This window comes from Furipterus horrens, unplaced genomic scaffold (assembly GCF_987537825.1).
Source record: "Furipterus horrens unplaced genomic scaffold, mFurHor1.1.pri manual_scaffold_1, whole genome shotgun sequence".
Classification (NCBI taxonomy): Eukaryota; Metazoa; Chordata; class Mammalia; order Chiroptera; family Furipteridae; genus Furipterus; species Furipterus horrens.
Window position 1 is genome coordinate 111,458,175 of NW_028327171.1, and position 20,062 is coordinate 111,478,236.

A 20,062-nucleotide genomic window follows, 5' to 3' on the forward strand; every position below is an offset into this window, starting at 1 on the left:
TCCTTTATTTCTCTTGCCTTAGGAGATGTATCTGTGAAGATATTGTTACGTGGGATATCTGAAATTTTCCTGCCTCTTTTCCTCTAGGACTTCTATGGTGTCACAGCTTACATTTAAGTCTTTTATCAATCTTGAGTTTATTCTGGTGTAGGGTGTAAGTTGGTGGTCTAGTTTTATTTTTTTGCATGTCTCTGTCCAGTTCTCACAGCACTATTTGTTAAAGAGGCTCTTTTCACTCCATTTTATGTTCCTTCACCCTTTGTCAAGTATTAGTTGACCATATAGACCTGGGTTTATTTCTGGGCTCTCTATTCTGTTCCATTGATCTATATGTCTGTTCTTATGCCAGTACCAGGCTGTTTTGATTAGAGTGGCCTTGTAGTATAGTTTGATATTAGGTATTGCGATTCCCCCTACTGTGTTTTCCTCAAGATTGCTGTTGCTATTTGGGGTCTTTTTTTGTTTCATATAAATTTTTGAAGTATTTGTTCTAGGTCTGTGAAATATGTCATTGGTATTTTAATAGGGATTGCATTGAATCTATAAATTGCTTTGGGTAGTATGGACATTTTAATGATGTTGATTCTTCCCATCCATGAGCAAGGAATATACTTCCTTTTATTTGTATCTTCCTTAATTTTTTTCTTCAGTGTTATGTAGTTTTCCGAGTACTGGTCTTTTACCTCCTTGGTTAAATTTATTCCTAGGTACTTTATTTTTCTTGTTGCTATAGTAAATGGAATTTTTTTCTAGTTTTTATCTTTGATATTTTATCATTGGTGTACAGAAATGCCTTTGATTTCTGAATATTGACTTTGTACTCTGATATTTTGCCAAATTTACTTATTAGGTCAAGTAGTTTTTTTTGTAGAGTCTATAGGGTTTTCTTTTTCTTTTTTTTTTTTTTTTTGAAGTATATACTCACATCGCTTTTATTGAATATTTTATATAGCTACAAGCACGAATACTATACATACATAAAATGTGATAGCCTGGTTTTATTTATTTATTTATTTATTTATTTATTTATTTTTTTCAGATTTAATGTGGTTTATTGATTAAAATATTACATTTGTGCCAATTTCCCTTCCCTCTGCTCCCCTCCACCCGGTGGCCCCCCTCCCTCCAGTTGTCCCCCCCTTTTAGATTATGTCCATTAGTTGTGCATACAGTTCCTCCCAACCTCTCTCCGTCTATTCCATTCCCTCCTACCTTGATCCCCAATTCCTATATCATCTCCCTCCCTGTCCCCATTCCCCCTCCCTGTTGACCTCCCCCCAATATGCTTCCCGTACCCACAGTTCCTTTTCCACTCTCGTTGCCTATTTAGTTTGCCTTTGTTTCATCTCCTTAGCTTCTGTTTTTTTTTAAACCAATCCCTTTAACATCTCATATAACAGTGGTTTGGATCTAATGAACTCTTTCAGTTTTATTTTGTCCTGGAAACACTTTCTCTGTCCTTCTATTCTGAATGACAATTTCGCTGGATAGAGTATTCGTGGTTGTAGGTTTTGGATTTTCATTACTTTGAATATTTCTTGCCAGTCCCTTCTTGCCTGTAGGGTTTCCCTTGAGAAGTCTGCTGATAGTCTAATTGGGACCCCTTTGTACATAATTCTTTTCTTCTCTCTTGCTGCTTTTAAGATTCTCTCTTTATCTTTAATTTTTGACATTTTGATTATAATGTGTCTTGGAGTGGTTCTCCCTGGGTCCAGTCTCTTGGGAACTCTCCTTGCTTCCTGGACCTGCAAGTCTATTCCCTTCCCCAAGTCTGGGAAGTTCTCCTTTATTATATTTTCACTCAATTTTTCAAGTTCTAGTTCATCTTCCTCATTCTCTGGCAAACCAATGATTCTTATGTTGGGCCTTTTATAGCTGTCCCAGAGGTTTCTGATCCTCTCATTGTTGCTTCCCATTTCCTCTCGCTGCATTGGTTGACTGCTTGTTCCTTCTCCATATTCCAGTTTGTTGAAATGAACTCTGGATTTTTCTTCCTCACCATCTGTCTCGTATGCGGTTTTGTTCCTTTCGTTATGAAAGTTTTTCGCTTCTTTCTTATCTTTTTCCTGCTCTTTTGTGAATTCTGTAAGCCACCTGATAACAATGGCCCAGAACTGAGCCTCTGACAGGTTTCTTATCTGTTCATCTGTCAGGTTCTCTATCTGCTGCCTGGTGAGTTGTGTCACCGGGATTTCTATAGTTGTCTGCCACATTTTGACAGATGCGTTTTGTTTTCTTGGGCCGGCTGTCGGGGGCACTGCCTGTGTACGCGTCACAAGTCAGCGACTGGCGCCTGTCTGCGACCTATTTCGCAGCCCTGTGGTGCTTTCTTTCTTTGGGGGCGGGGGTCCAAAATGGATTCACACAGTTATTCAGCTAGGAGACCGGGATCCGTCCTCCCACCCCCCTGGGCCTCACTGTTCAGGGCGATGCGGTGGCCGCTCTCCCCAGCGCTGGGGTCGCGCACTGCCAGGGGCTTGACTGCCGCCGGGATTTTTCGCCCCCCGCCGCTCCGCCAACAGCTTTGCCCTCTTTAACTCTTACCTGCCCGAATGGCACCGCTGGTTTATAACTTCATATGTTGGGCTTCCGTGTAGTTTTATTTTCTGGAATTTCTAGTTATCCTTTGTTTTGAAGTAGTTGTATTCCTCTCTAGTTGTAGAGGGAGACTTAGCGTGTCCGTCTAAGCCTCCATCTTGGCCGGAAGTCCTATAGGGTTTTCTATGTACACTATCATGTCATCTACAAAAACTGATAGTTTTACTTCCTCTTTTCCAATTTGTATGCCTTTTATTTCTTTTTCTTGTCTGATTTCTGTGGCTGGAACTTCCAAGACAATGTTGAATAGGAGTGGAGAGAGTGGACATCCTTGTCTTGTTCCTGATCTTAGGGGTAATGCTTTCAGTTTTTGCCCATTGACTATGAAGTTGGCTTCAGGTTTCTCAAATATGGCCTTTATTATGTTGAGGTATGCGCCCTCTATTCCCATTTTTCTGAGTGTTTTCATCATAAATGGGTGTTGTACTTTATCAAATGCTCTTTCAGCATCTATTGATATGATCGTGTGAGTTTTGTCTTTCATTTTGTTTATGTGCTGTATTACTTTTATTGATTTGTGAATATTAAACCATCCTTACATCCCTGGGATGAATCCCACTTGATCATGGTGTATGATCTTTGTTTTTTTTTCTCTTTCTTTTTAAAGTATATTTTATTAATTATGTTGTTACAGTAGTCTCAATTTCCTTTCCCTTTACTCCCCTCTTCCCAGTACCACCCATCCTTCCAGCAATCCCACCCCCACCCCTTAGTTTATGTCCATGGTTCATGTATATAAGTTCTTTGGCTCCACTCTTTCCTATATTATTCTTAACTTCCCTCTGTCTATTTTGTACCAACTGATTATGCTTCTTAGTCCCTGCACCATTTCCCCATTTCTCCCGCTTTTGCCTCCCAGCTGATAACCCTGCAAATGATCCCCACACCTATGATTCTTTTCTTGTTCTTGTTGTTTGCTTAGTTTGTTTTCATGTTTTGATTCAGTTGTTGATAATTGTGAGTTTGTTGCCATTTTTATGTTCAGAATTTCGGCTTTCTTTTTCTTAAATAAGTCCCTTTAACATTTCATATAATAATGGCTTGGTGATGATGAAGTCCTTTAGCTTTAACTTGTCTGGGAAGCACATTATCTGCCCTTCCATTCTAAATTATAGCTTTGCTAAATAGAGTAATCTTGTTTGTAGGTCCTTGCTTTTCATCACTTCGAATACTTCTTGCCAGTCCCTTCTTGCCAGCAAAGTTTCTTTTGAGAAATCAGCTGACAGTCTTATAGGCATCCCTTTGTAGGTAACTCTCGTATTTTTTCTTGCTGCTTTTGAAATTCTCTTTAACCTTTGACATTTTAATTATGATGTGTCTTAATGTGGTCCTCTTTGGGTCTAGCTTCTTTGGGACTCTCTGTGCTTCCTGGACTTGTATGTCTATTTCCTTTGCCAAATTTGAGAAGTTTTCCTTCATTATTTTTTCACATAAGCTTCTGATTTCTTGCTGTTCCTCTTTTCCTTCTGGTAACCCTATGAATTGGATGTTGGCACGTTTAAAGTTGTCCCAGAAGTTCCTAAGCCTCTCCTCATTTTTTTCAATTTTTGTTTCCTCCTTCTGTACTGGTTGACTATTTTTTTCTTCCTTGTATTGCAAATCATTGATTTGAACTCTGGTTTCCTTCCCATTCACCATTGGTTTTGTGTGGATTTTCTTTTGTTTCATTTGGCATAGCCTTCACTTCTTCCCTTATGTCTTTGCCATACTTAAGCTTATCTGTCAAGTCTGTGGGCATCTTTATCACCAGTGTTTTGAACTCTGCATCTGATATGTTGGCTATCGTCGTTTGTTAGGTTGGCTATCTCCTCATCGCTTAGTTCTCCCACTGGAACCTTGATCCGTTCCCCCTTTTGTGCCATACTTCTCTGTCTGCTCATCTTGAGAGGTTCCTGTGTTTGTTTACTTCTGTGTCTTAGGTAGAGCTGTGGCACCTGTTATGTTGTTAGGGGCGGAGCCTTAGGTATTTGTCAGTATAGGACGACCCATTTCACCACATTATGGCACTATGTTTTTGGGGGGTGTCTGAGAGGGAATAATGCCACTTGCTCAGTACTCGCCCCTTTTCCAGGCACTTCTCCCACTTCTGTAAGGGTCTGGCACCTCTCTAGCTGTTGCCCTGGCTGTCGTTTCCAGAGTGGGTGGATCTGTGGACAGCCTAGGACCGTGGGGGCCCCTTAAACAATCAGACTCTGCTGAGAGACTGGCAGTTTCTTCCTCTGCCCCAACCCCCGCTGGTTTTCACAATCAGAAGCAATGAGGCTTATTGTCCCTGGCGCTGGAACCATGAGCTATGTGTTTGGCTCTGGTGCTGGGAGCACTCCCCACGTGTCCCTCTCGAGTTTTTTAAATGTTCGCGCTTTCTGCCAGTTTGCTACTGCCATCACCACCACACCGCAGCTGCTCCGCCTGTCCTACTTGTCTGGATGAGTATTTCTTCTTTATATCTTTGTTTGTTGGACTTCCATTCAGTTTGATTTTCCAGAACTTTTTGTTGTCTCTAGTTTTGAAATTGTCATATTCCTTCTTAGTTGTGGAGAGAGACGTAGTGTGTCTATAAAATTTGTTATTTAAATGCAGTTTCACAAATGTGGAACTCCTTCTGTTTGGAACCATTTTCCCACGTAGATACAAGGTTATACTTAGATTAGCTATACCATTTGATATAGTACCCCTGGCTGGGTTGCTCAGTTGATTAATGAATCTTCTCGATACACCAGGGTTGCAGATTCTATCCCCAGTCAGGACATACAAGAAGCAACCAATGAATGCATAATGGGTGGAACAACTAATTGAATGTTCCTCTCTCTTAAAAAGTCAATCAATGAATTGCCATACTTTAAAAAAAAAAAAAAAGATATAGTAAATGCTGTAAGGCAAATATATGCTCTATTCCTAGTTTAGAAGCCCCAAATGTATCTCCTACTCTGATTAAGCTGGAACATGGGACCCCCTTTTTTCTCTTCTGTACGCCCAAAGCCTAGACCAGAATTAGGTAGGCATAAGTAAACAGCTCTTTACTGTTTGACCTTTGCTCTTATCTTAAGCCTTTCCAATTGGTAGCCACTCAGATAGGAGAAAAACAGGAGGAAAAAGAGGTTTTTCTCACCCTATTCTTTTCCTCCCCCATGCAAAACACTACATTCCTGAGACAGTCATTTGTTCTTCCTGTTCATTTTGTACTGCTATGTAGCAGAGGCCTTTCTTAAAGTTAGAAAGGGAGCTGGGTAATAATAAATGGCTATTGTCCTTATTTTCCCCATGTTAATCTAGGAGACTTAAATGTCAGACTGATGGTTAGCCAGGCTTTTGCTCTCCCCATTCAACATCAGTGAATACCACAAGTCTTGCCTGCACCTCAACCTTCCCTCAGCTTCTTTGTATTTAATTATGATAATGTCCTGGTTTTATTTCCTAGAGCCTTTTTAGGTATATTCAGTGCATCCTTTTGGAAGCCATTAAAATGCATATACATATGACCAAAATTGACTTGAAGACTATGCTATATTCTGGCCAAGGAGTCATCTTTAATTCTGTTTCCCTTCTTAAAATATGATTAAACAGCCGTTATCCAGTTAAGCTTACTTCAGAGTGCTATTCAGAGTATAATCTATCAAATTGTATGATATTAGAAATGCCTTAGAATTTGTCCCTTGCTGTGAAATAAAGTAATACACCTTTACCAAATGATACTTTGACAGCGATCTCAACAATTAATTCTCTCTAATTGTGATTTTTAAAAAGATAATTCCCTAAGCCACCAAATGTGATGGACACATTCAATCAGGTAATTAAGCCCTTTATTATTATTTTTTTTAATATATATTTATTTTTAGAGACGGGGAAGGAAGGGAGAAAGAGAGGGAGAGAAACATCAATGTGTGGTTACCTCTCGCACACCCCCAACCAGGGACCCAGCCCACAACGCAGGCATGTGCCCTGACTGAGAATTGAACTAGTGACCCTTTGTTTCATAGGCCGGTGCTCAATCACTGAGCCACACCAGCCAGGGAAGGCCCTTTAGATTTCATTCTTTAGGAGATAGGATTCTACTACAAGGTAGAATCTGAAAGATGTCAGTCTTTAGTTTTAGTTAGCTATTCTTTCTCTAATATTGCAATAGTATTGTAGCTTAGAAATCCAATGTGAAACAATGCCTTAGAGCAGGGGTCCCCAACCTCCGAGCTCTGGACTGATAATGGTCCGGGCCTGTTAGAAACCCGGCTGCACAGCAGGAGGTGAGCTTGAATGTAATGTGCTCAAATCATCCCAAAACCATCCCTGACTCTGGCTGTGGAAAAATTGTCTCCCATGAAACTGGTCCCTGGTGCCAAAAAGATTGGGGACTGCTGCCTTAGAGCATTTATCTAGATTGGAATGATGAGGGCCTAATTCATTTTATTTGTTTAGAAAACATAACTTTTAAAAGATTTTTAAAATAGTATAATATATGCAGTAATATATGTTAAATGTGTATTATGTAGAGGTTAGGTATTGGGAAAATGACTGGTGAAAATTTTTCTTAATTTTTCTTTCTTCCTTTGTTTAAGGATTTCTAGATGAGGTTATGAAGAAATATGGCAGTTTGGTCCCACTCAGTGAAAAAGATGTCCTTGGGAGATTAAAAGATGTCTTTAATGAAGACTTTTCTAATAGGTTTGTCAATGATGCCTAAGTTAAGCCCTTGAAAATAAAATTCTTAGCATATATGACTTTTTTTTCTGGATTAAAAAATATATTTAGCAATGAATTGAACAGAACTTATATTTTAAATTTTTATTTCAAAATCTTTGTTTCAGAAAACCATTTATCAATAGGGAAATAACAAACTATCGGGCCAGACATCAAAAATGCAACTTCCGTGTCTTTTACAATAAGCACATGCTGGATATGGATGATCTGGCGACGCTGGATGGTCAGAATTGGCTGAATGACCAGGTGAGTGGGTTGTAGGTTCTCATGGGAAAGTTGCAGAGGATGTTGGGAAATAAAGTATAATTAATACCTTCTGGGTTGGCCTCACAACTATCTTTTGGATTCAAGGATTCTTTATTACTTACTGAAGTGACTCACTAACCTCACTATCCAAAAGGTTTGATTATTGTTAGCAGTATATTATGTTATTCATTCTGAGTGGGATGTTTTGAGTTGTAGCAACATAAAAGCTGCTTTTATGTTGATTTTTTTATAGGTCATTAATATGTATGGTGAGCTGATAATGGATGCAGTCCCAGACAAAGTAAGTGAAAACTTACTCTTCTTTTTTTTTTCTCTCTCTTTTTTTTAAGTATATTTTATTATGTTATCACAGTAGTTCCAACTCTTTTTCCCCTTTGCTCCCCTCTGCCAAGCACCCCCCTGCCCTCCAGCAATCCCACCCCCCCTTACTTATGTCCATGGGTTATGCATATAAATTCTTTGGCTTCACCCTTTCCTATATTATTATTAACTTCCCCATCTATTTTGTACCAACTGATTATGCTTCTTAATCCCTGCACCATTTCCCCATTTCTCCCCCTTCCCCCTCCCAACTGATAACCCTCCAAATGATCCCCATACTTATGTTTCTGTTCCTATTCTGGTTTGCTTAGTTGGATTTTGTTTTTACTTTTTAGATTCAGTTGTTGATAGTTGTGAGTTTGTTATCATTTTAGTGTTCATAATTTTGATCTTTTTCTTAAGTCCCTATGATATTTCATATAATAATGGCTTGGTGATGATGAACTCTTTTAGCTTTACCTTGTCTAGGAAGCACTTTATCTGCCCTTCCATTCTAAATGACAGCTTTGCTGGATAAAGTAATCTTGGTTGTAGGTCCTTGCTTTTCATCACTTTGACTACTGCTTGCCAGTCCCTTCTTGCCTGCAAAGTTCCTTTTGAGAAATCAGCTGATAATCTTATAGGCACCCCTTTGTAGCAACTCTTCACTTCTCTCTTGCTGCTTTTAGGATTCTCTCTTTATCTTTCACCTTTGGCATTTTAATTGTGATGTGTCTTGGTGTGGTCCCCTCTGGGTACAGCTCGCCCAGGACTCTCCATGCTTCCTGGATTTGTATGTCTATTTCCTTTGCCGAATTTGGGAAGTTTTTCTTCATTATTTTTTCACATAAGTTTTCAATTTCTTGCTGTTCCTCTTCTCGTTCTGGCACCCCTATGATTCAGATGTTGGCATGTTTAAAGTTGTCACAGAGGTTCCCAAGCCTCTCCTCAGTTTTTTTCAATTCTTGTTTCTTCATTCTGTATTGGTTGACTGTTTTTTTCTTCCTTATGTTCCAAATAATTGATTTGAACCCCGGTTTCCTTCCCTTCACCATTGGTTTTGTGTGGATTTTCCTTCGTTTCATTTAGCATAGCCTTCACTTCTCTTATGCGTTTGCCGTACTCAAGCATATCTGTCAAGCCTGTGAGCATCTTTATCACTAGTGTTTGGAATTCTGTGTCTGTTAGGTTGGCTCTCTTCTCATTTGTTAGGTTGGTTATCTCGTTGTTGCTTAGTTCTCCCACTGGAACCTTGACTCATTCACTCTTTTGAGTCATACTTCTCTTCTCCTCACCTTGACAGGCTCCTGTGTTTGTTTGCCTCTGTGTCTTAGGTAGAGCTGTCGCTCCTGTTACTTTGTAAGGGGCGGAGCCTTAGGGATTCGTCAGTACAGGGCAACTTGTTTCACCATGTTGTGGCGCTGTATGTGGGGTGGGGGGTTGAGAGGGAATAATGCCACTTGCCAGCACTTGTCCCTTTTCCAGGCACTTCACCCACTTCTGTAAGGGTCTGGCACCTCTCTAGCTGTTGCCCTGGCTGTCATTCCCAGAGTGGATGGTTCTGCGGACTTTCTAGGACCATGGGGGCCCTTTAAACAAGTGGACTCTGCTGAGAGACCAGCAGTTTCTGCCTCCACCCCAACCCCCACTAGTTTTCACAGTCAGAAGCAATGAGGCTTGATTTTTCTCTGGTGCTGGGACCATGAGCCGTGTGTTCTGGTGGGGAGCTGGGAATGCTCCCTAGGTGTCCCTCCTGCCTTTTTAAAATGTGTAACTGTGCTTTCCGCCGGCCTGCCGTTCCTGCGGCTGCTGCCACCACCACACTGCGTCCTCTCTGCCCCGGCTCCGCCCCTCCTACCTGTCTGGATGAGTATTTCTTCTTTATATCTTTGTTTGTTGTACTTCCATGCAGTTTGATTTTCTGGAACTTCTTGTTGTTTCTAGTTTTGAGGTAGTTGTAGTCCTTCTTAGTTGTGGAGGGAGATGCAGTGTGTCTGTCTACGCCTTTTATCTTGGCCGGAAGTCCAAACCTACTCTTCTTTTAGGAGAGTCCTTGTTTTAGAAAACTAACAAACAAACTTTATGTAATTATTTGATATTCCTTAGGGTTTTTTTTTCCTTTATTGATTCTACAGAGAGGGGAAGGGAAGGAGAAAGAGAGGGAGAGAAACATTAAGAGACGTTGATAGATTGCCTCTTGCATGCACCTCAACCCAGGCGTGTGCCCTGCCCAGGAATCAAGCCCACAACTTTTTCAATTTGCAGGCAACGTCCAATCAACTGAGCCCCAATGGCCAGGGCTGATGTTCCTTAGAGTTTTAAAAAGGGTTATATAGTTCTGACTGGTGTGGCTCAACTGGTTGAGTGTCGTACTGAAGAATGAAAGGTTGCTGGTTCGATTCCTGGTTAGGACACATGCATGAGTTGTTGGCCAGGTCCCTGGTTGGGGCATGTGTGAGAGGCAAAACCCATTGATGTTTCTTTCACACATCAATGTTTCTCTCCCTTTCTTCCTCCCTCCCCCTCATTCTAAAAGTAAATAAATAAATTTTTTTAAAAAATAAAAAGGGCTACATTTTGTCTTATGTGCTGGGATTGGGCTTACGTTCTACGAAATCACTTCTGCATAAGGATGTCATGATGCCAGTGTTATCGTACTTATTTGTTTCAAAGTGAGTATGTTTACCCTGACTGGTATGGCTCAGTGGGTTGTGCATCGCCCAGCAAACTGAAGGGTCACTGGTTTGATTCCCACTCTGGGCACATGCCTGGGTTGTGGGTCAAGTCCCCAGTTGAAGGCAACCAATCAATGTTTTTTTCTTTCTCCATTTCCCTCTCTCTAAAAACAAGCAAAAAACAAAGTGGGTATGTTTTTTGATATCTTGAATTTTTTTTTTTTGGTAGCAGATGCACAGAAAGGACTATTTGTTTTAAGCTTTTTATTTAATTAATTAATTTATTTTTAGTGGGGCAGTGAGGGAGAAAGAGAGGGAGAGAAATATCCTTGTATGAGAGAAACATGAATCTGTTGCCTCTTGTACACACCCCGACTGAGGACTGAGCAGCAATCCAGGGATGTGCCCTGACCGGGAATTGAATCAGCGACCTCTTTGCTGATGACAGTGCGCAACCAACCAAGCCATACCAGTCAGGGCTACTTTAAGCTTTTCAATTTAACTTAGTCTTACTCTCTTTAAAAAACTGGTAAAGTTCCCTGGCTGGTGTGGCTCTGTTAGAGTGTCATCCCATAACCGAAAAGTGGTGGTTTGATTCCCATTCAGGGCACATACGTAAGCTGTGGATTGATCCCTGCTGCAGGCATAGGCATAGGCGTGTGCGAGCCTAGTCTGGACAGGTACAATTGGCGATCCCTGGTCTGGAACTGATACCGAGTCCGGGAACATAAGGGAGGCAACCAATTGATGCTTTTCTCTTGCTTTGATATTTCTCTCTCTTCCTTCCTCTCTCCCTTCTACTCCCTATAAAAGCAGTGAAAAAAATGTCCTGGGGGATGAGGATTAAAAACCAAATGGTAAAGTAGTATTTATTTTCACTTCATCTTGGATTAATCTTTGAATCTCAGTTCAAATACAAACTAACCTCCATACATTGTAAAATTCCCTTAAGAACTTAGTTCCATATTAAAACTTTTTAACTTAATATATTTTCTTTCTGAGTACTCTGATTGCTTGGTGAGCAGCCTTTGGTTTCAAAAAGCAAAACCCTTTGAAGTACTTTATAAACTTTTATAAGTCTATTAGTTTAAGCAGATAATGTAATGAGTCTCAGATTCTACACTATTTATGAATATAGACAAAATGTCATAACTTTCCACTTAAAATCACAAATATGTTATACAATTTAAATTGGAATCATGAGGCTAGTTTGTCAGATTGCATTTCAGAATCTGATGCATGCAAAGTTTTAGAATTGAGATTCAAAGATTAATCTTTTTTTAATCTATATCTTAAGCTACGTAGTTCTCAAAATAAATGTGCATCAGAATTCTCTGGAAGGCTTATGCAACCAGATTGCTGAGCCCCATCCTCAGAATTTGTGCTTTAGTAGATCTGGTGTAGGACCTCAGGATTTGCATTTTGGCAAGTTCCCAGGAAATGCTGGTAAAATGTGGTCTGGTGACCACATCCTGAGAACCTCAGCAGTAAGACAAGTTTTTCATCATGAGTAAGTAAAAGTTTCTCGGTAAACACTTTAAGACCACAATGCTTTGCTATCTCAGGTGAGCTGATACTAATTTATAAGCCAGGACTTTGAAGCCAAGGATGCAGGACATGATGTTCCATATGACCAGAGTAATTCTTTCAATGCTAGAAATTATTAAGCTAAGGCCTTTTTAAAGTTACAATGACAATAAGAGTCTTCAAATTTACATTCTTCATATGAGGTTAGTTTTCCTAATCTATATATCCCTTTAGTTCAAGGTAATCATATCATAGCCTCTTTCAACTTTATTACGTGATTTGGAGAAATCTGTCAGATTGCTTCTCTACTTGACTGAATTCAGGTAATCTATTTATTGCCCACTCCAGTTCTAACTATAGACCATAGCTATAAGGTCATTCTAGTGAGAATTTGAACATAATCTTCTGTAAATCATATAATATATTTTCTATATTTTTGATTATTATTTTAGAAAAGAAACTTCTCATCATTTTGTCTATAGTATAGTCAAGAATTTTTAAATTTCCTTTTCTTTTTTTTTTTGAAGTTAAATCTGGGCACAGACTAATAATTTTGGTGCTTGTATTTGATGTCTCTTCTAGGTTCATTTCTTCAACAGCTTTTTTCATAGACAGCTGGTAACCAAAGGATATAATGGAGTAAAAAGATGGACTAAAAAGGTATTTTCTTTATTTCTTTTTATTCTAAATTTGAAATGCAGATGATAAGTCACTTTGAGTGAGAGGATAAGAACTTTATTACCAATATGATGTTAATTAGAAACAGATTCTTCAGTGAGATAGTTTTTTATTGTTTCTTTTAAATTTTGTTCAAAAGGTAAGACACTAGTAAAATTAAACTTATCTACTTAACTGGAATGTGCTATAATAAAGCACTGGGCAGAAGTTAATGATTTGCATTGCAATTAGCTTAATGTGCTTGGATAAGACAACTTAATTTGTGTGGGCTTTAGATTGCTTATTTATCAAAATGATAAATCAGAAATCTCTAAAATTCCTTTCAATCTTAATTTATCTCTATATCCATTGACTATGCCAGAAACATTTAAAAGTCCATTTATATTCTATCTTTGATATTTTTTAAACAATATTTATTTATTTATTTTTATTTTTTTATTTATTTTTTAAATTTTAAGTATATTTTATTGATTACGTTGTTACAATAGTCCCAATTTTATCCCCTTTGCTCCCCTCTGCTCAGTACCCCCTTCCCCCCAGCAATTCCACCCCCCTTAGTTCATGTCCATGGGTCATGCATATAAGTTCTTTGGCTTCACCCTTTCCTATATTATTCTTCACTTCCCCCTGTCTATTTTGTACTAACCAATTATGCTTCTTAATCCTTGCACCATTTCCCCATTTCTCCTCCTCCCCCCTCCCAACTGATAACCCTCCATATGATCTTCATATCTATGACTCTGTTCCAGCTCCAGTTGTTTGCTTAGTTTGCTTTTGTTTTTTAGATTCAGTTGTTGATAGTTGTTGAATGTGTTGTCATTTTAGTGTTCATAGTTTTGATCCTCTTTCTGTTAAATAAGTCCTTTTGACACTTCAAATAATAATAGCTTGGTGATGATGAACTCTTTTAGCTTTACCTTGTCTGGAAAGCACTTTATCTGCCCTTTCATTCTAAATGATAGCTTTGCTGAATAGAGTAATCTTGGTTGTAGGTCCTTGCTTTTCATCCCATTGAATTCTTCTTGCCAGTCCCTTCTTGCCTGCCAAGTTTCTTCTCTATTTATTTATTTTTAGAGAGAGGGGAAAGGATGGAGAAAGAGAGGGAAAGAAACATCAATGTGTGGTTGCCTCTTGCACACCCCTAGCTGGGGACCTGGCATGTGCCCTGACTGAGAATCAAACCAGTGACCCTTTGGTTCGCAGGCCAGTGCTCATTCCACTGAGCCACACCAGCCAGTGCTCTATTTTTGATATTTTGACAAAATTACCAACAAGTTCAAATTCTACAGTCATAGAGATATAACTTTTTACTTTTTATACTGAATGGGTTAGCAAAATTAACAGTAACTCTTGTGTTAAGTAGTTGTGGATGGAGATAACTTAAAAAGAACATTTTATTTATTTTTCAGAGAGAGAGGAAAGGGAGGTAGAGAGGGAAAGAACCATCAGTTGGTTGCCTCTAGCACATCCTCAACTGGGAACCTGGCCTGCAACCCAGGCATGTGCCCAGACAGGGAATTGAGCCAGCGACCTTTCGGTTCGCAGGCCGCTCAATCCACTGAGCCACACCAGCCAAAACACCTGAATGAACATTGTCATGCAAGAGATCTTAATAGTGTCAACATAAATTAAATATTGTTGAAGAGCGCAAATCTGGGGAAATAGGTATAATGAACTCAGGAATCAGACCTGGGTTCAGATCCTAGTTTACCCACTTAATTAGTTGTAAGACCTTGGGCAAATTACTTGATTTTTATATGCTCCAGTTTCCTCATCTATAAAAAAGGAGGCTGCCAAAATGAGAAAAAGAAACAGGACTCAGGTGAAAGAACAGATGAAAACTCCAGAAAAAGAGCTAAATGAAATGAAGATAAGCAATCTATTCATTGCAGAGTTCAAAACACTGGTTATAAGGATGCTCAAGGAACTTAGTGAGGACCTCAACAGCATAAAAAAGATCCAGTCAGAAACGAAGGATATACTTACTAATTGAAGCAAAGAACAATTTACAGGGAAACAACAGTAGAGTGGATGAAACCAAGAATCAAGTCAGTGATTTGGAACATAAGGAAGAAAAAAACAACCAATTAGAACAAGAAGAAGAAAAAAGAATCCAAACAAAAATGAGGATAGTATAAGGAGCCTCTTGGTCAACTTCAAGAGGTCCAACATTCACATCATAGGGGTGCCAGAAGGAGAAGTGAAAGAGCAAGAAATTGGAAACCTGCCTGAAAGAAAACTTGCCTAGTTTGGTGAAGGAAATAGACATGCAAGTCCAGGAAGCACAGAGAGTCCCAAACAACGGGGATGCAAAGACTGACTTCTCAAAAGAAACTTTGTAAGCTAGAAGGGATTGGGAAGACATATTCAAAGTCATGAAAAGCAGGGACCTACAGCCAAGATTGCTCTACCCAGCAAAGCTATCGTTTAGAATCTAAGCGCAGGTAAAGAGCTTCACAGACAAGAAAAAACTCAAGGAGTTAATCATCACTAAACCATTATTATATGAAATGTTAAAGGGACTTATTTAAGAAAAAGAGGAAGATCGAAACTAGGAACAATAAAATGGCAAAGAATACATATCTATCAACAATTGAATCTAAAAAACAAACTAAGCAAACAAGAAGAACAGAGACAGGATCATGGATGTGGAGAGCGTTTTGATGGTTGCCAGATGGGAGTGGGTTTTGAGGGGATGGGTGAAGATGTGAGGGGATTAAGAAGTACAAATTGGTAGTTACAGATTAGCCATGGGGATGTAAAGAACAGCATAGGGAATACAGTTGCCTAAGAACATGACCCATAGACATGAATAATGGTGGGGGGATTGCCTGAGGGAGTGGGGGTGCTGGGTGGAGCGGGCAAAGGGGGAAAAGTCAGGATAATTGAAATAGCATAACTAATAAAATAAAATATAATTTTAAAAAAAGTAATATCAATAGTATTTACCTTGTGCTGAGGATAAATGAGATAACACATGTAAACACACAGTAAGTGATAATCATTATTATATGTGATGGTAGAAGCATGGGAGAAGACTAGTGTAGTTGGAATGCAGAGAGCAAAGAAGAGATGAGTATGAAGTGGACCTGATCCAGAGATATAGGGCCTTGAGGTCTGTTTTTTTGAATTTTATCCTAAATGCATAGGAATCTGTTTAAAGCTTTTAAGTGACATTATCCTATTTGTAGTCTAGCAGCACTGAGAAAGATGGATGAATGTGGGAGCAAAGTTGATGTGGGTAGAACTGGAGGCCATTACAAATTGATGGTATTTTGGATTAGAATGGTAGCAAGAGAGATGGACAATGTACACAAATATGAATGGGATCTAGGAATTAAAATTAACAGGATTTGGTGATGGATTGGTTATGGGGATAGAGGAGAAGGAAGTTGGAAAGATGACTTTTAAGTTTGTGGCTGTACTACTGGCTGGGCTGTAGTGGTGTACATATTAGAAAAGAGGACAGCTCTGGCTGTGGCTCAGGTGGTTGGAGCATATCCTGTAAACTGAAAGGCCGTGGGTCCAGTTCCCAGTCACGGACTGTACCTAGGTTACATGTTGTATGAGAGACAACCAGTCGATGTTTCTCTCTCACCTTGATGTGTCTCTCCATATCTCTCTCCCTCCTTTACCCCCTCTCTCTAAAATCAGCATGTCCTCAGGTGAGGATAAAAAAAGAAATGGAGGAAAACTAATTAGTAGGGATTGGTGAAATTAAAAATACACATCCATTTAATAGGATGCTACTTAACCAGGAAAAGTTATGTAGATGAGGAAAAGTGATCATATGCTGTGTGGACTAAGAAAGGTTATAAATAGCATGGAAAAATACAGGCATACCTTGGAGATATTGTAGCTTCAGTTCTAGACTACTGCAATAAAGTAAAGTGATTCACACAAATTTTTTGGTTTCCAAGTGATGTAAAAGTTATGTTAACACTATACTGTAGTCTATTAAGTGTGCAATAGCATATGTCTAAGAAATCAATGTACATTACATACCTTAATTTGAAAATTCTTTATTGCTAAAAAATGCCAACCATCCAAGCCTGTTCGAAAATGGCACCAATAGACTTGCTCAGTGTAGGGTTGCCATAAACCTTCAATTTGTCAAAAACACAATATCTGCAAAGCACAGTAAAGTGAAGAGCAATAAATGAGGTATATCTGTACACTCATGGAAAAATAAATGAGAGAAAAGACTAAAATCAAATATGTGAGTCATTTCATTAAATAGAATGAATTAAATTATTCTGTCCTGGATACTTTCAGAGTGGGTTAAGTCACAAAATCCATCTATATGCTATATATAAGAAACAAAATAATATGAAAAAGCAAGGTTGAAAATAAAATGACAGTTAAAGGAGTACTAGGCAGATGCAAACCAGAAAAAAGGAGTCTCTCTCTCATACACACACACACGGGTGTGCACATGCAAAGGAATAGTAGTATTAATAACATTTGAGATAGAATTTAAGGTGAAAAATAAACTATATAACTTCAATATATAGAAGCATGAATACTTTGATAAAATAGTGGTAGTGGGAGACCTCTCTCATAGTTGGACAAATCTAATAGAAAAAGAAGATCATAAATAAGAATTAAAGAATACAACCAATTCATTTGGTTTATAGATAAATACTAGATCTTTATTCCCCTCAGAAAGAAAATACATGTTTATTCCTTTAAGGAACATTAGTAAAAATTGATTGTGTACATGCATACAAAGAAAATTATTACATATATTATTTCTTGATCACAATTCAGTCTAGTTGAAATAAATAATAAAAGGGGATTAAAAATCTTAATTTGAAGACTTTACAGATATACACATTACTAGATATAACACTTGGATCCAAAAGGAAATCATATACAAACTATCTTGAAAGTGATAGAAAGGGGAAAACATCTTACCAACCACTATGAAGAGCTGTTTTGAAGAGAAAGTTAATGGCCACAAACGCCTGTATTATTAAGGAAAATAGTGAAAAATAGAAAAATTAAGTGTTCACTTAATTAGATTAAGATAAATGACAGAATAAAATTTTTTTTCAAAGATTTTATTTATTTTCAGAGAGAGGGGAAGGAAGGGAGAAAGAGAGGGAGGGAAACATCAATCAGTTGCCTCTCACACATCCCCCAACTAAGGACCTGGCCCACAACCCAGGCATGTACCCTGACTGGGAATTGAACCAGTGACCTTTTGGTTCACAGCTTGGTGCTCAATCCACTGAGCCACAACAGCCAGGGCTAACTAAGAATTTAAATGTAATAAAATGAAGCAGTGAAAGTATTAAGAGTTTGTAAGAGAATTTTTTTAAAATTATGATTCATTGATTATGCTGTTATAGTTGTCCTGATTTTTACCCCTTTGTCCCCTCCACCCAGCACCCCCCACTCTCTCAGGCAATCCCCCTACCATTGTTCATGTCTATGGGCCATGTGTGTAAGTTCTTAGGCAACTGTACTCCCTATGCTGTTCTTTACATCCTCATGGCTAATCTGTAACTACCAATTTGTACTTCTTAATCCCCTCACATCTTCACCCATCCCCTCAAAACCCACTCCCATCTGGCAACCATCAAAACGCTCTCCACATCCATGATCCTGTCTCTGTTCTTCTTGTTTGCTTAGTTTGTTTTTTAGATTCAATTGTTGATAGATATGTATTCTTTGCCATTTTATTGTTCCTAGTTTCGATCTTCCTCTTTTTCTTAAATAAGTCCCTTTAACATTTCATATAATAATGGTTTAGTGATGATTAACTCCTTGAGTTTTTTCTTGTCTGTGAAGCTCTTTACCTGCGCTTAGATTCTAAACGATAGCTTTGCTGGGTAGAGTAATCTTGGCTGTAGGTCCCTGCTTTTCATGACTTTGAATATGTCTTCCCAATCCCTTCTAGCTTACAAAGTTTCTTTTGAGAAGTCAGTCTTTGCATCCCCGTTGTTTGGGACTCTCTGTGCTTCCTGGACTTGCATGTCTATTTCCTTCACCAAACTAGGCAAGTTTTCTTTCAGGCAGGTTTCCAATTTCTTGCTCTTTCACTTCTCCTTCTGGCACCCCTATGATGTGAATGTTGGACCTCTTGAAGTTGACCAAGAGGCTCCTTATACTATCCTCATTTTTGTTTGGATTCTTTTTTCTTCTTCTTGTTCTAATTGGTTGTTTTTTTCTTCCTTACGTTCCAAATCACTGACTTGATTCTTGGTTTCATCCACTCTACTGTTGTTTCCCTGTAAATTGTTCTTTGTTTCAATTAGTATATCCTTCGTTTCTGACTGGATCTTTTTTATGCTGTTGAGGTCCTCACTAAGTTCCTTGAGCATCCTTATAACCAGTGTTTCGAACTCTGCAATGAATAGATTGCTTATCTTTATTTCATTTAGCTCTTTTTCTGGAGTTTTTATCTGTTCTTTCATTTGGGTCACGTTTCTTTGTCTCCTATTTTGGCAGCCTCCCAGCATTTATGTCTATGTATTGGGTAGTGCTGCTATGACTCCCTGTCTTGGTACTGTGGCCTAATGCAGTAGGTGTTCTGTCGGGTCCTGTCGCTCAGCCTCCCCTATCACCCAAGCTGGTACTCGAGGTGCACCCTCTGTGTGGGCTGAATACACCCTCCTCTTGTAGTTGAGCTTTGATTGCTGTTGGCAGGTCAGTGGGAGGGATTTACCCAGGCCAGTCAGCTGCAGGGACTGGCTGTGACCACTGACCACCAACTTCTGCATCTCTGGAGGATCAGCTGTGCAGGGGCAGGATGGTGGTGCTCCTCTGAAGTGGTCTGTAGCTGTCCACTGTGTATACAGGTCCTGAGGTTTCCCAGGTAGTATAGGCCAAGGTCAGCAATCACCAGTATTCTTTCTAGGGTCACCCAGCATGAGCTACAAAGCAGTCTGTAGATGGCTGCTACTTGTCTCTGGCTTGGAAGTTCCCAGGTTAAGCCAAGGTATGATCCAAGGCTGGTTGCTGCTAGTGCCAGATCTGAAATCACTTAGCCGGAGGTACAGGTTTGGGAGCTCACTGAGGCCAACTGTTGCTTATTTGAGAGGATTTAGGAGGTTGTGAAGCATGAGCCAAGACCAGCCATTCATATGGAAAGGCCACCGTTAGCCAGTTGAGTGTGGTGGAGCTCCAGGAAATCACCAGGGTTATGTAGCCCTGTGAGCCAGGTTGATGGAGTCTCAGATATGGTGCCAGCTTGCTGGCTCTGTGGCTGTGTCATGGAAGGGCTCAGAAAAGGGTTGATGGCCTCTACTCATCTTTCTGTCTGGGATAAAGCTGTTCCCCAGCTCTATTCCTAATGTGAGACACTTCAATTTCTCCCT

General features: G+C 39.2%; 1 protein-coding gene across 5 annotated transcripts in view; it reads left to right on the top strand.

Moving 5' to 3' along the window:
* Window positions 1–20,062, top strand: part of SENP5 (SUMO specific peptidase 5) — an 83,217-nt gene that overhangs the window by 30,429 nt on the left and 32,726 nt on the right. For 4 of the 5 annotated variants that reach the window (XM_090278355.1, XM_090278363.1, XM_090278338.1 and 1 more), the window contains exons 3-6: window positions 7,149–7,254; window positions 7,398–7,536; window positions 7,790–7,837; window positions 12,642–12,719. In XM_090278355.1, the coding sequence (XP_090134481.1) occupies window positions 7,149–7,254; window positions 7,398–7,536; window positions 7,790–7,837; window positions 12,642–12,719 (371 nt within the window). Of the gene's footprint in view, window positions 1–7,148; window positions 7,255–7,397; window positions 7,537–7,789; window positions 7,838–12,293; window positions 12,358–12,641; window positions 12,720–20,062 lie in introns of those variants that run through there. The other variant, XM_090278374.1, reaches the window with a different exon arrangement.